This window comes from Phyllostomus hastatus, unplaced genomic scaffold (assembly GCF_019186645.2).
Source record: "Phyllostomus hastatus isolate PE091 unplaced genomic scaffold, TTU_PhHast_1.1 phas_contig_196, whole genome shotgun sequence".
NCBI lineage: Eukaryota > Metazoa > Chordata > Mammalia > Chiroptera > Phyllostomidae > Phyllostomus > Phyllostomus hastatus.
Genome location: NW_025333709.1, coordinates 21,599,665 through 21,613,311, shown reverse-complemented (window position 1 = coordinate 21,613,311; position 13,647 = coordinate 21,599,665). Strand labels below are relative to the sequence as shown.

The 13,647-nt window shown below is 38.1% G+C and overlaps 1 protein-coding gene across 8 annotated transcripts in view; it reads left to right on the top strand.

The window, feature by feature from the left end:
* ARAP2 (ArfGAP with RhoGAP domain, ankyrin repeat and PH domain 2) overlaps positions 1-13,647 on the top strand; it is a 159,893-nt gene that overhangs the window by 83,779 nt on the left and 62,467 nt on the right. For all 8 annotated transcript variants that reach the window (XM_045834426.1, XM_045834427.1, XM_045834420.1 and 5 more), the window contains 4 exons: positions 221-365; positions 2,433-2,535; positions 3,203-3,401; positions 3,580-3,643. In XM_045834426.1, the coding sequence (XP_045690382.1) occupies positions 221-365; positions 2,433-2,535; positions 3,203-3,401; positions 3,580-3,643 (511 nt within the window). The remainder of the gene's footprint in view (positions 1-220; positions 366-2,432; positions 2,536-3,202; positions 3,402-3,579; positions 3,644-13,647) is intronic.

Below are 13,647 nucleotides of genomic sequence, written 5' to 3'. Positions count from 1 at the left end.
GAGTTATTTTTGTCTGGCACATCCCTTCTTACTAGATTATAAATTGTTTTGAGAGCAGAGTGTGACAACTTTATATCTCATGAATCAATAGCATGCTCTTTACATGAAGTAGAAAATTTATAAATGCATTTGAATCTAGGCATTATTTAAACCATGTATTTTTAAAAATCAGAGTTGTGATATAGTTCAATTTATTATTTGTTTTGTTTTAAATTCTTAGAGACAAATAAAAAGTGGTGTGTTCTGGAAGGAGGCTTCTTGAGTTACTATGAAAATGATAAGTCTGCCACACCTAATGGCACCATTAATATCAATGAAGTTATCTGCCTGGCTGTGCACAAGGAGGACTTCTATTTAAATACCGGGTAGGTCTATCATTGAACAGCTAAGAGATGTATTTTCTGATAGCTGTCATACCAGGTAATTAGAGTTTTGTTAGTTCACTCCTTTCATTGCTTATTGTGGAAGGATTTTGTGGTTCCTTGATGACTACTCTTTCTGTAGCTTCTGAAATTCCCTTAGGGAATTCACTAAAATGTGAAAATTAAAATAGTATTTTAGTTTTTCTGAAAGGCTAATATGTTTGTATCTAATCTTAAGTAAATTTATAGTTTTTGATTGTTGAACATGTAGTGCTATAGTTTTTATAACTTATTATTTAAAATACTAGACTAAGGGCAAAATTTTGCATTCATTTAATATACCATGGTTTGAATAAATGACAAAGGAGAATAGTCATTGATGATTTATTCACATTGATATAAACAAAACACTAATTATATTTAATAACAGATGAAAGTGCTGAATTTCTTGAGATCTACCTTGACATGTTAATTATCTCCAAAAAAGTTGCCATTAAAAGAGTAAGCATTATTTATGTTGTCTCACAGTTTAGTTTTAATAGAGTTTTTGTGAGGACTTTTAGAAACAGAATATTGATGATCTTTAGTATAGAAGTTTCTTATCCCAATTTGTGATGAAATTAATGAAAAAGTATAAATAATAAATCTGCACAAATCAGTTATATAGCAGCATAGTATTTAAAAACTTTTACATAATAAAGGGAAAAGATTTACAAAGCTTTTCTAATTCCATAAAGTTACATAAAACATCATTACATAATGACTGATACATTCTAGTTGAGATGATGCTTGTTTTCTAGGAAATCGAATTTGAATTTTTAGGCAAACAAAATTGATTATTAGTTGATTTGTTTTCTTTCCATCTTAACAGAGCTTTCGTTCTTAATTAATTATCAATTTACTATGTCCTACCGTGAGATGTTAAAATAAGTGCATTCAGTGTATTACATTGCTTAATTAGTAAACAAAATAGAATTTCAAATAATTAATATTAGTTTATGTCAACATATAATCATTTAAAAATAAAACATTCTTGATAGAACGATACTTCTGTGAGTAGAGGTGCAGGAGAAAGCATCAACAGCGAGATGCAGTGAAAAAGTAATTGTTGCAGCAGATTCCGATTGCCTTAAATACAGCACATTATAGAGCTTGAACTCACTCATGAAGCACTGAGGAGTTACCCAGATTCGGGGGGAAAAGCTGAATAAAACGGGAGAGAAGAGATTGGAGGAAGAGAAACCCTAATTACTGAGAGTTTAACGAGAGGAAGAAATAATTAAAAATAAAACAGTGAGTTGAGAGAATATTATGCTTGATCCAATAAGATTACATAACTAGATGAGACGCTGCTGTTAAGGGGAGGAGTAAATTAAACATGCCGGTTTTGTGCGCATCAATGAGGTAGATGGTGATGAAGCCTCTCAACTGGAACATGGCAGAGATGCAACGGGTTTGGGGTAGAAAAAAGAGGAAGAAGGAGCGTCACTATATAACATAGGGCATTTTGAGAGCTTTTTTAGGGAATAGCAGCATACATACTTAGCATGTTCCATGAAATAGTTGAAGCTGTGGATGAGGAAGGGAGGGGAGAATTCCAGGCATGGGATATTACTCCAACTTTATGTACAGTAAGGAGATGAAATTTCAGAATGAGGTGCGACAGTGGAAGGAAGCTTTGTGAAGTAAGACAAGAAGAGGGCTGATTGGAGAACTGTTTGGGCAGTGTGTGCTTTGAGCAGTTTGGTCAGCGTGAACACAGAAGGACTGGTCTGAGAGGGGGGAGGAGCCGGCTGCGGGGTGTCCGGGCAGAGCCAAGTCAGGCAGTGGGGTGAGCAGTCGGAGGGCTGTTCTGCCCGCATGATCCAGTATGAGCTGTTTAACCAATTCGAAGACAGACAGATCATCAACAGAAAAATAGGGTGGAATAAAAGAGAAATATGATAGATTGATTTCACAGCACTAGCCAGTTTTCAAAATGAATTTCATTTAAAAACTGACCTTCATGTGATTTGTTTTCGTGAGAGCCGAACGTAACCAGTGGTGTCTTTCTATTCACGGGTGCTGCAGGCCCATCTTTACCTTTGAGATCTATTTGCCCTCTGAACGTGTGTTTTTATTTGGAGCTGAAACATCTGACAGCCAAAGAAAATGGACAGAGGCAATAGCTAAGGTATCTAAATACTGTGTTATTACCCTACATCCAGAGAAGTTGCTCAGCTCGGGGTCTGTGGCTGAGCTTTAGCGGCCCACGGAAACTTTATACAAGATTCTGAGAATGTTCGCACTCCATTACGTTTCCAAAGGTGGTAATCAAGAGGTTACAAGCTACATTCCTAGAGCCTTAAGCAGAAAGGAAATTAATATAGGACCTTGGGGAAATCATTCTTCAAATAAAGGGCATACTTCGATGATGAAGGTTTTTTTTCAGTATTGTAAAGTCATTTCTGTGCATGTCTTTTTATGGGCAGCTTACCTTATTAATGCTGTGCACAAAGGGACATGGGCAGATTCAGTAAAAGATGCAAATGAAGACAAACAATGGGGGTTGACAATTTGGAAAGTACCACACATCAACAAACAGGAGGTTTTCCTGTTCCAATTTCACACATATATCAAGAAAAATGGTTTAAGACGCTGCCATTTGAAAATACATTATTAGCTGTTCAGTTTTAAGACTGAGAGCAAGCTTAAAAAATTATTTTGAAAATTTGGGTTGCTTTGAAATCTTTAAAATAGAAGAACAAAGGCAATTTTTCCACTTTCCCTCATACCTGTAGATAGGGAAGGGATCTCCTGTTTTCACTGTCTTGAATTCTTTTCTGTGTTTGTTTTACCAGCATTTTGTTCCCTTTGTTGCTGAAAACTTAACAAAAGCTGACTATGATTTGATTGGTCAGCTCTACTACAAAGACTGCCAGGCACTGGATCAGTGGAAAAAAGGCTGGTTTGCCATGGACAAGTCTAGTTTGCATTTTTGCCTCCCAGTGCAAGAAGTTCAGGAAGATAGAATGAACTTAAGAAGATTGCAAGAGCTAAGTAAGATTTTTCCCCCTCATCTTATATTTTTGGATACAATTTCTTACTGCCTATGGTAATGGTAGCTTTTACATAAAATTAGGAAGGCTCATCCTCAAACACGTAACTAAGGAATATTAATCATTGTGTATTTAGTAAAATATTCTTAATAAATATGTTGATGCTTTTCTCCCTCTAGCAATCAGCACAATGGTTCAAAATGGGGAAAAAGTGGATATCTTGCTCTTGGTTGAAAAAGGGAGGTAAGTGCAGTTTTGTCTTTGGCTTTTATTGGAATAACTCTAGGGAGTGGGAGATTTCGTTCATCACCTTGGGGAAGAACCCATTATTTTATAGCCCGCTGGAAATTTTCTGAGGTCTGCAGGTGTGCATTTATATTCTCTTCAGTAGAAAGAGTACACCAGTGAAGCTTACGGGTTTTTATATTTGTTATGACAATCTCAGTGTGACCAATTATTGTTCTTTTCTATAGACCTAGATGCCTTTGGGACATTCTCATTTAAGTATTTGGAAGCACTTTGGTAGTTGTAAATATATTTCCAATGTAGTTATATGAGGAATAAATAATATCCTGAATTACTTTTGCATGTGGTTCATGCATAGCTAATTTATTCACTTTTTCAATAAATATGAAGCATCTGCACATCAAGTAGTGTTATAGCTGTTGAGGACACAGCGAAGATGGAACAGAAAACAGACAAGGTCCCTGCTCTCATGAAGCATGTATGCTAAATGGGGGAAACAGAATAGAAGCAGAAAAAATTACCTGATGTTTGTTGTGTCCATCAGTTTTAACTGGCTTAAAGAAAAATAAGGTAAAGAGAGAGAGGCTGATGGAGCAGCACTCTCTTTAGATGTGGGGGGCGAACAGGAAAGTGTCTTGATCAGAGATCTGTGTAAAGTGAAGAAGCAAACCATGCAGCAGCCTTCATAGTGTTCCAGGCACAAGTTCAAGAGTGTTTTGAAGACCGTAAGAGAGGTCTTCAAGGAAGCCGCTGTGGCTTGGGAGACCTGAATGAGTGGGAGAGAGGGAAGAAATGGTTTCATGGATGTCCCTGGGCCAGATGATACAGGGCCTCACAGGCCGTGATATGTACACATTTGAATTTGATTCTAAGAATGATGGCAAGCTGCTCAGTTTGAGAGCTGGGAAGTGGAATGATCTGACATGCTTTTAAAGGACTACTCTGACTCCAGATGAATAGGCTTTTGGGGAGAAGAGTAAAAGCGAGTGTCCAGTTAGGATGTTGCTGCAGAGGCCACACGAGAGCCGACTTGTCTAATACCACGGTTGTGAGGAGGGGCGGGGCGTATTGTGAAGGTGCGGATAGGGGGATCTGTTGATGGCTTAGGTGAACGTAAGAGTCAAGGAGGACCCTAAAGTTTTTGGCTTGAGCAATTCCATGAATGATGCACTGTGTTTTTCAGGTAACAAATACAGGAGATCAGAGGTCAGCCCCTAGTAAGTGCTCAATAGTAGTAGTAGATGAAGAATTTGGTATTGTAAGTGATACTTTGGGATGTCTATTTGATAGCAAAGTGAGGCTGGTAAGTGGCCATTTAGATATACAAGTCTGGAATTAAGTGGAGAGGTAGGTGGAGATACGGTTCCCAGAGGCATTAGCATATTGGCCTAGGAATGGATGGATTCCCTGAGAGGAAGGGTAGATAGGAAAGAGGCTTAAGCATGGAGCCCCAGGGTTTTCCTATTTAGAAGTGGAGAAGAAGAGGATGATCTAGAAAAATAGCTTAAGAAGGAGCTGCTAGGGTCATAGTACAGCAGTTACAAAGGTGATAGTCTCGTGGACAAGATATTTTTTCTTTATTTCTTGTCATTCATTTTAAAATCCTTTAATATAACACTGATTCTGAATGTTTCTCTCTCTAAGAGCACAAGACAATTTGCAAAAATATGTACATGTGACAGTGTAATAATGTAGCCAAATCAGCCTCGCTCTTGTTGGTTTCCTTGCTTGTGACAAGAGTAGCGACTTCCAGCAGTTACCTGAACCTGTCTTTGCTTCATCTTCTGAGGAGGACATCAGCAGTGTTAGAGAACAGGAGTGTTGCTGATGAGGTGTCTGTGTTAGGGTTCATTTTTTAGTTTCTAGGCATCATGAGGATTTTGTATTTTCCCTTATTTATTTCTGGGATTATTTCATGATACTTGAGATTCTGATTTTTGGTACTGGATGATGGTTTCACTCTGCGGTCAGAGTACTGTTAATTATGTGTTCAGAAATACTGATCGGGTAGTATTGTGCGTAGATAGTATTACACTATTAAAGCACTAGCACTATTGCAATGTTTACAGTCCTTCATGAATATTATGGCATGTCTGTTGCCTGCCACACAGTGGTCAGCAATACCCTGTCTGAGCTCGTGGAACTTAGGTTTCTAAACAAATAAGCAGCGACTTACTTACTAGTTGAACTTATTGTATTTGTCATTTATATCCATTTTCAGGTTACTATAGTCAAGGTGTTTTTCTACTATTTTCAGTCTAAGAAGGATCTGACCGGTGAAGGATTTGACCAGTGGTAGGCAGGTTTTAATTAAAAGTAGTAAACAGGGATTAGAATTCCTAGTACAAGGATTTTTTACTTAACTGATTATTGTTTATGCAGTACACTCCTGGAAGCAAACTGGGGAGCCCAAGACTAAATGTTTTGTTACTTTGTCACATCCTAATTTTTTTCTCCTGGACTCTGGGAATCAGGAGTATATCTAAATTCAGATTATATCCGAGTTCAGGGAATAGTTGAAAGCTGATGGAATTCCGACATAATGGTCACTGTTACTTAGTCATGTTTTTTATTATAATTGCAAAGTTTTTTAAAAAAAAATCTACATGTGTTAGTAATGTACAAGGAATGTACCAGGTAGGAGTAGCAGAAATACAGGTTGCAAATACATGACCACATTATTTTCCTTACATTTCTTTGAATAGCTGCCATACTAAATGCATCATTTATAGCAACTGTGTTTATCACGTTTACATCCTGATTTCACTTGTTTTTCCTGTTTTCTGCAAATCAGTATCCTGATAACAATAACACAGTGGTGAGAATGCATAGAATTTACCATGTACCATTACCATGTACCGGGGATACTATTTTAAGCACTTAAACAGCATTCCAGTGCCTATATGAAATGGGGGAGAATGATCCATTTTGAAATCAAGGTCAAGGTCAATTGGTAACTTAATTTAAAGATTTTTTTCTTTTTAAAACACATGCTAAGTGTTAATTTATTGGTATTTTTGTACAGATCATTCTGAAGAATTAACCAAGAATTAATCAACCAAGGTACCCAGAGCCTGAATAAACAATGTTACTGGAATTTAAAATTTTAGCATTTTGTTAGAAAATAAAAATTTAAATTCACAACTTAAAAGGTATTTTGTTAGGAATATATACATTCATACCATGGTTACCTCATTAAAGATGAAGCAGAAGGAAGAGAGGTCAGGAATGGGAAGAGAATAAAAACCATCCTAGGGGATCATGAGTGTGCTGGGTTAGGTAGGAACCCTTCCAGACCATACTGTGCAGGCGCATCTGCACGTGGTACCGTGTGTGGTGAAAATTGCGTCTCATATGTATCTATGTACTTACACACGTACACATGTGGATGCACCTATATGTGCTTATACATATACATACATTATGTAAATGAATGGACTTGAAATAGAGAATAGTGGGAAAATAGCAGGTTTGGGAGGCAACTTGGAGAGTAATGAGTTTGATTTCAGACATGTCGAATATGAGTTTCTTTCTTTTTTTTATATAAGATTTTATTTGTTTTTCAGAGAGGGAAGGGAGGGAGAAAGAGAAAAACATCAATGTGCAGTTGCTGGGGGCCGTGGCCTGCAACCCAGGCATGTGCCCTGACTGGGAATCGAACCTGTGACACTTGGGTTTGCCCCCTGCGCTCAATCCACTGAGCTATGCCAGCCAGGGCCGAGTTTCTTGATCTAAGGAGAAATTGCTAGGGGAGTGCTATATTTATGGATCTGATGTTCATGAAAAGGTTGATGGGGTGGCGATAATATTGGGTTGGCCAAAATGTCTGTTTTTTTTTTTTTTTCTCTCAGATGGGTCTAATAGCCCTTAGTTGTGTTTAACTTCATTGGAAACAATTTTGTTAGATTGTATTGTGGCAGCTGTTATATCTATGTATTTTTTAAAAAATACATCAAAACTGGTAAATTTTTGTGTAGCCATTTTAATATTGAAAGTGGAAGAAGAAAATAAGCAATTTTTTGGTATATATTATACTCTATCATTTCAAGAAAGGTGAAAATGCAACTGAAATGCAAAAAATGATTTGTGCAGTGCATGGAAAAGTTGCTGTGACTGATAGAATGTGTCAGCAGTGGTTTGCAAAGTTTTGTGCTACGGATTTCTTGCTGGATGATGCTTCACAGTCAGGTGGATCACTTGAGGTTTATAGTGATCGAATTGAGACATTAATTGAGGACAATCAACATTGTGCCATGTGGGAGATAGCTGACATACTCAAAATATACAAATCAATAAAGTTATTGGTGAAAATAAAAAAATTGTCTTATTTTACAGAAAAAAACCACACAGACTTTTTGGGCAACCCAACAGATTTCAGAATTACCCATATATAGAAGGAAAAGGTGAAATCACTTAAGGAGAGTCTTAGAGGAGAAGGGCGAGAGTAACCTGTTGGAGCTTTCATGAATGCCCATTATTTTGGAGGCAGGGAGGTTGTCAGGAGGAGCAGCTACCCTGGAATACTAGCCTAGTTTACTCAGGGAGTGAATCAAGAAACCAAGAGAAAAAAGTGTCACAAAACCTAGAGAGTTTCCAAGAAGGAAGGAAAAGCATCAGGTGCTGCCTGATGAGAACAGATACTGCATCAGTAAGTGTTCATATTCCATCCGGTGACTTTGCAGAGGGCAGGAGGGATAAAGCAGAAACTGGATTAGATTAAGGCTGGAAACGGAGCAAACTGAAACAGTTGGTGAGGGTAGTTTGTCAAGGATGTCTGGAGTTAATACGATTATTGAGGCAAAAGGGATTTGACCCAGAAAGGGAATGTGAATGCAGTGTGTTTTTAGATGGCTTAAACTTGTGCTACCTTAAATTTTGATGAGAAAAGAGACACAGAAGAGGAGAGATTTAATGTATAAGAGAGAGGACAAGACAACAGTTGTAACAGGAAGAGGAATTGGTGTGTGGCTTTGGATGTTGGTAGCTATCTAGATTTGGTGGTAAGATTCCGAGAGAGACACCAGTCTGATGGTGTTCAGTTCTTTGTACACTAGGAGATATGGGTGACTCCTGAGCCTTTGGCCTGGGTGACTTCCCCAGTGGTTATATATCATTTACCAAGATAGGGAATACATACTTCCCTCCCAGTACTCGAACAAGGCCCATTAATTATAGATGTGATTGTTAAGAGCTATTTTAATACCATGCCCAACGAGAATTTCCTTGCACTGCCCTCTTTCTCATCTCTCTTTTGATCTATTGGCCCCTTGGGAATAATGACTATAAACTAAAGTAGATTGTGTTAGACTTGTCAATGACAGATAAAGTTGTGGCTTTAGGAAATAAAACAACTTCCAATTATTCATGTCGATGGCATATAGAGATAGTGAGTAATTGAAAGAGTGAGAGAAACCAACCAGCTCTAAGTTTTAAACTTTTTTTCCTAGTAACTGCTAGAACTGGAATTGGGAATTATAAATAAATATAATGAAGTAATTTCACATGTTTCTCTGTCTTTATCTACCTTTGATTAAGGTACTAAAATATATTAATGTTCCTTAAAGGCAAGAAGGAGAAAGAACCCTCTGAACTGGGAAAGTTCATAAATTGATACTCATCCACTGAATACAGTCACTGTTTAGATATATATTGTAATCTTCATGGTAATTTTCTCTATATGCATAGCATGAGTGCCTTTAGACAGAAAAATATTGCAATAATATTTTCCACACCCAGAGCATTTTTGCTACAAAAAACTCTAAACAGAAGGTGTTCCAGATGGTGTCGCTTTAATGTGTATTCTTTGTATACTTTAAAAATTATTATTTTGGAAAAATAAAGCTTTCTTGATTACACTTAAGGGTTCTGGCATGCCGTTTGGAGCTGTTACTGGTACTGGATCCTGTCCATTTCTTTTATGCCTTAATCAGAATTTCAGTCTTCAACAAAAGAAAAGTCATGTTTTTGAATATCTGTTGTTTGACAGTGAGTGTTCTGGGTCCCAAGTTCAGAAGGCCTTTTCCTGGATGGTAGGTTATAGACTCACTTTAACTGGAATTTTTAATAGATTACACCATGCTTTTCTTAAAATGTGAGGACCATTTCTGTACCCGAGCCCACACTTTCTGTATATCTCTTTCTGATAAACAGGCTTGCAGCATTCACTATCTTCATGTTATATACGGTAGCTGCATAACCGTTTGTCAGACACCTGTGATTAACTTTTACCAAAAGGTTGTTGGTTGTAAGGAATACAGTAAACATGAACGAATAACTCAGCCATGTTATCAGAGATAGAAAAGACTGGGATGTGTGGGGGTTTTTCTGTCTGCTTCCCCCCCCACCCCACCCCCCAAAGATTCCTTGGTTGACCTATGGTAAATTATAATGCACTTAATGGTTCCCAAGCCTGACTGCATTCAGTTTTAATTGCAAATTCCAGACATAAAGCAGCTAACATTGGGGAATGTGCATTTTATCAGTATGTGCCACAATTTTGAAACAGACTACTTTTCTTAATTTAGGAGTTTAACACCCTAAGTTTAAGATTCTTATTTTATATCAACTTACTACGATGCATGATATTTTTCCCTCCTTGAATTGTGTTTTCTATCAGCCATGTTAGCAATACTCTGGAGGGTGAATTATCTCAAAGTGGTTTCTAAATTGTGCATGTAATTGCAAATTAAACAGTAGCCGATTGCCCGCAATATCAGCTTGACTGCTTTTGTAACTTTCTGATGATTTAATTCGAAGAGATGGTTTAATTTGAATGTTGCCAAGGTAAAGAGGAGATCCTCTTCTCTCACCACCCCCACAGGTTTTGCAAAAAGAAAGAGACTATTCAAATTTACCTTAGGAAGTGATATTTTTTGTTAAAGAAAATTATGATACGTGACTATTTTACAAAAGGTGGATTTAAAGTACATATTATTTGCTTGACAGTTTACTTCAATCACTTCAAAGTCCCATCTATATACTAAAATGTAAGCTTACAAACAAACCAATTAGGCACGATGTGAAAAAATACAAATGAATGAGAAGATCCTTTCTAGATAGAAAAATAGGATCAGGATGATGATTTGTTTCATTTTTAAGAGAAGTATTTTAGCTGGATCTGGGATTCTTGGCTAGAATTTCAGTAGGAAAAAATCAGGCTGCTAAAAGACTAAGGTATTTTAAGAGGTGGCAGCAACAGGTTCAGAGAAATAGGATGGGCTAGAGAACAGTTTCAGTTCAGGTTGGCTGTAACCTTAATTCCTGGAGGAGGATGAACCAATGGGCCTAGAAGATAGATTGATAACATATTAATTTTATCAGTTACATTTAATTAGTAACTTGCCTTGTTTTAGAAGAAAATGCAGACCCTTTACAAGGGTACAGAGACTCTTACCTGACATCAAACTATGTTACAAGGCAACTGTAATCAGAACAGTCTGGTATTGGCATAAGAACAGACACATAGATCAATGGAACATAATAGAGAGCCCGGAAGTAAACACACGTCTCTACAGTCAATTAATATTTGACAATGGGGGCAGGAACATAAAATGGAGTAAAAATAGCCTCTTCAACTTACAAACGGTGTTAGGAGATCTGGACAGCTACATGCAAAAAAATGAAACTCGACCACCAACTTACACCATACACAAAAATAAACTCAAGATGGATAAAAGACTTAACTGTAAGTTGCAACACCGTAAAAGTCCTGGAGGAGAGCATAGGCAGGAAAATCTCAGATACTCCACTCAGCAATATTTTCACCAATATGTCCCCTAGAGCAAGGGACGTAAAGGAAAGAATGAACAAATGGGACTTCATCAAATTAAAAAGCTTCTGCACAGCTATAGAAAACATCAGCAAAATGAAAAGGGAACCAAATGTATGGTAAAATATATTTGCCAATGACACCTTGGACAAGGGTTTGAGCTCCAAAATATATAAAAAACTCACCGAATTCTGCACCAGGAAGACAAAAAGTCCAATTAAAAAATGGGCAAAAGACTTGAACAGACACTTCTCCAGAGGACATGCAGAGGACCCAGAGATATATGAAAGGATGCTCAGCATCACTAGCCATCAGAGAGGTGTAAATTAAAACCATAATGAGATACCACTTCACACAGGTCAGAATGGTCACCATAAACAAATCAACAAACAAGTACTGGTGAGGTTGCAGAGAAAGGGGAACCCTAATACACTGTTGGCGGGAATGCAGACTGGTGCAGCCACTGTGGGAAACAGTATGGAATTTCCTCAGAAATCTAAAAATGGAACAGCCTTTTGACACAGTGATTCCACTGCTTGAATTATACCCTAAATATCCTGAAACATCAATTCAAAAGAACTTATGCACCCCAACATTCATAGCAGCACAATTTGCAATAGCCAAGTGCTGGATATAACCTAAGTATCCATCAGTAAATAAGTGGATCAAAAAACTGTGGTACATTTACACAATGGAATACTACCCAGCAGAAAGAAAGAACTACCTTTCATGACAGCATGGATGGAACTGAAAAGCATTATGCTAAGTGAAATAAGCCAGGCAGTGAAAGAGAACTACCATATGATCTCAGCTATAAGTGAAACCTAATCAACAAAACAAATAAGCAAGCAAAATATAACCAGAGACATTGAAATAAAGAACAAACTGACAGTAACCAGAAGGGAAGTGGGAGGGGGATGACGGGGAAAAGAAGGGGAAGGGTCACATCAAGAAACATGTATAAAGGACCATGGACAAAGCCAAAGGGGGGTTAGGATTGAGGGTGTGAGGTGGGGGTGGCTGGGGCAGGGGAAAGTGGTGGTGGGAAAATGGAGACAACTCTGCTTGAACAGCAATAAAAAGACATTTAAAAGACAAGAAAAAGAAAAAGTATTTTAAAACTATTTAAAAATTATTTTTAAAATGAGGATTTGGATTCCTTCAACAGCCAGTGGAAGACCATTAAAGATCTTGAGCAGACTCAAAACAGGGGTGTTCCTCACATTCCTATAGGTAGTCGCCTAATAGTGTATAGAGATGAGACTGAAAAACTGGAGCCCTTGCCTTCCGCAGGGAATCAGGTGCCTTGACACTTTGCATTGTTATGGGGGCCTCAGAAGGAACACGCTCCTTAGGATAACGTCTTCTGCTGTATTATTCTTGTGGCATATCTCTGCATCTGCAGATATCCTTAGTAATTGTTTGCCTGTTTCTGGTCAATATCCCATCACTATGCAGCAGTTTCTTAACTAAAGGTGGGGGGGAAATACTCTATTTCTATAAACTGAAATGAGGTAATTTAGAGAGCCAATGACTAAATAAAATTTTCCAGATTCCCATTTCTGGCCTTGAAGGAATAACTTTCCTTGTCCATGCTGTCTCAGTTTGAACAGCTAGAAAACTGCACAGAATAGAGGAACCAACTAGTTTCAGGCTCTAGCACAATAGGCAGTCCAGGCTTGTGATCATGGAGAGAAGGGGGACAAATGAAGTAAGATGCACAGTGGTCACCTTGGCTTCCTGTTCGTAGGTGTGTTTCAGTCCACGGCACAGGGAATGGGGATACTCAAGGAGAATCCAGTGGTTTTGGTGCATCAAAGAGGGAGAGACAGGAGTTAGTGAACCTGTAGTCACTAAAATTTGGAGGCTGGAGTACTGTAGCAGAGGGTAGGATGTAGAGAGAGAGTTTCAGAAATCTTCGCAGGAGTTCACCTCCATCTTGGCTCAGTGCCCCTCTGCCTATTTGCAGGGTGAAACTGCAAGAGGCCAGGCAGAAATAACTCTCCTGGCTATGCTGCCAGGAGTTGAACGATTCCCAGAGCTTGAACTGTTGGGGTATGTTTGCATCTCACCCAGCCATGTTACACAGACCTCATTAAACACAGGGCATTAGCAAAGATCTCAGAAATGTAACTCCATGGTATCAAGGCCAAGCCAACCCCAGAGTAAAGACTGCTCTATTTCTACCTGACTAAGCTCAGAAAATAGACCTCAAAGGATCAGCTGCTCCACA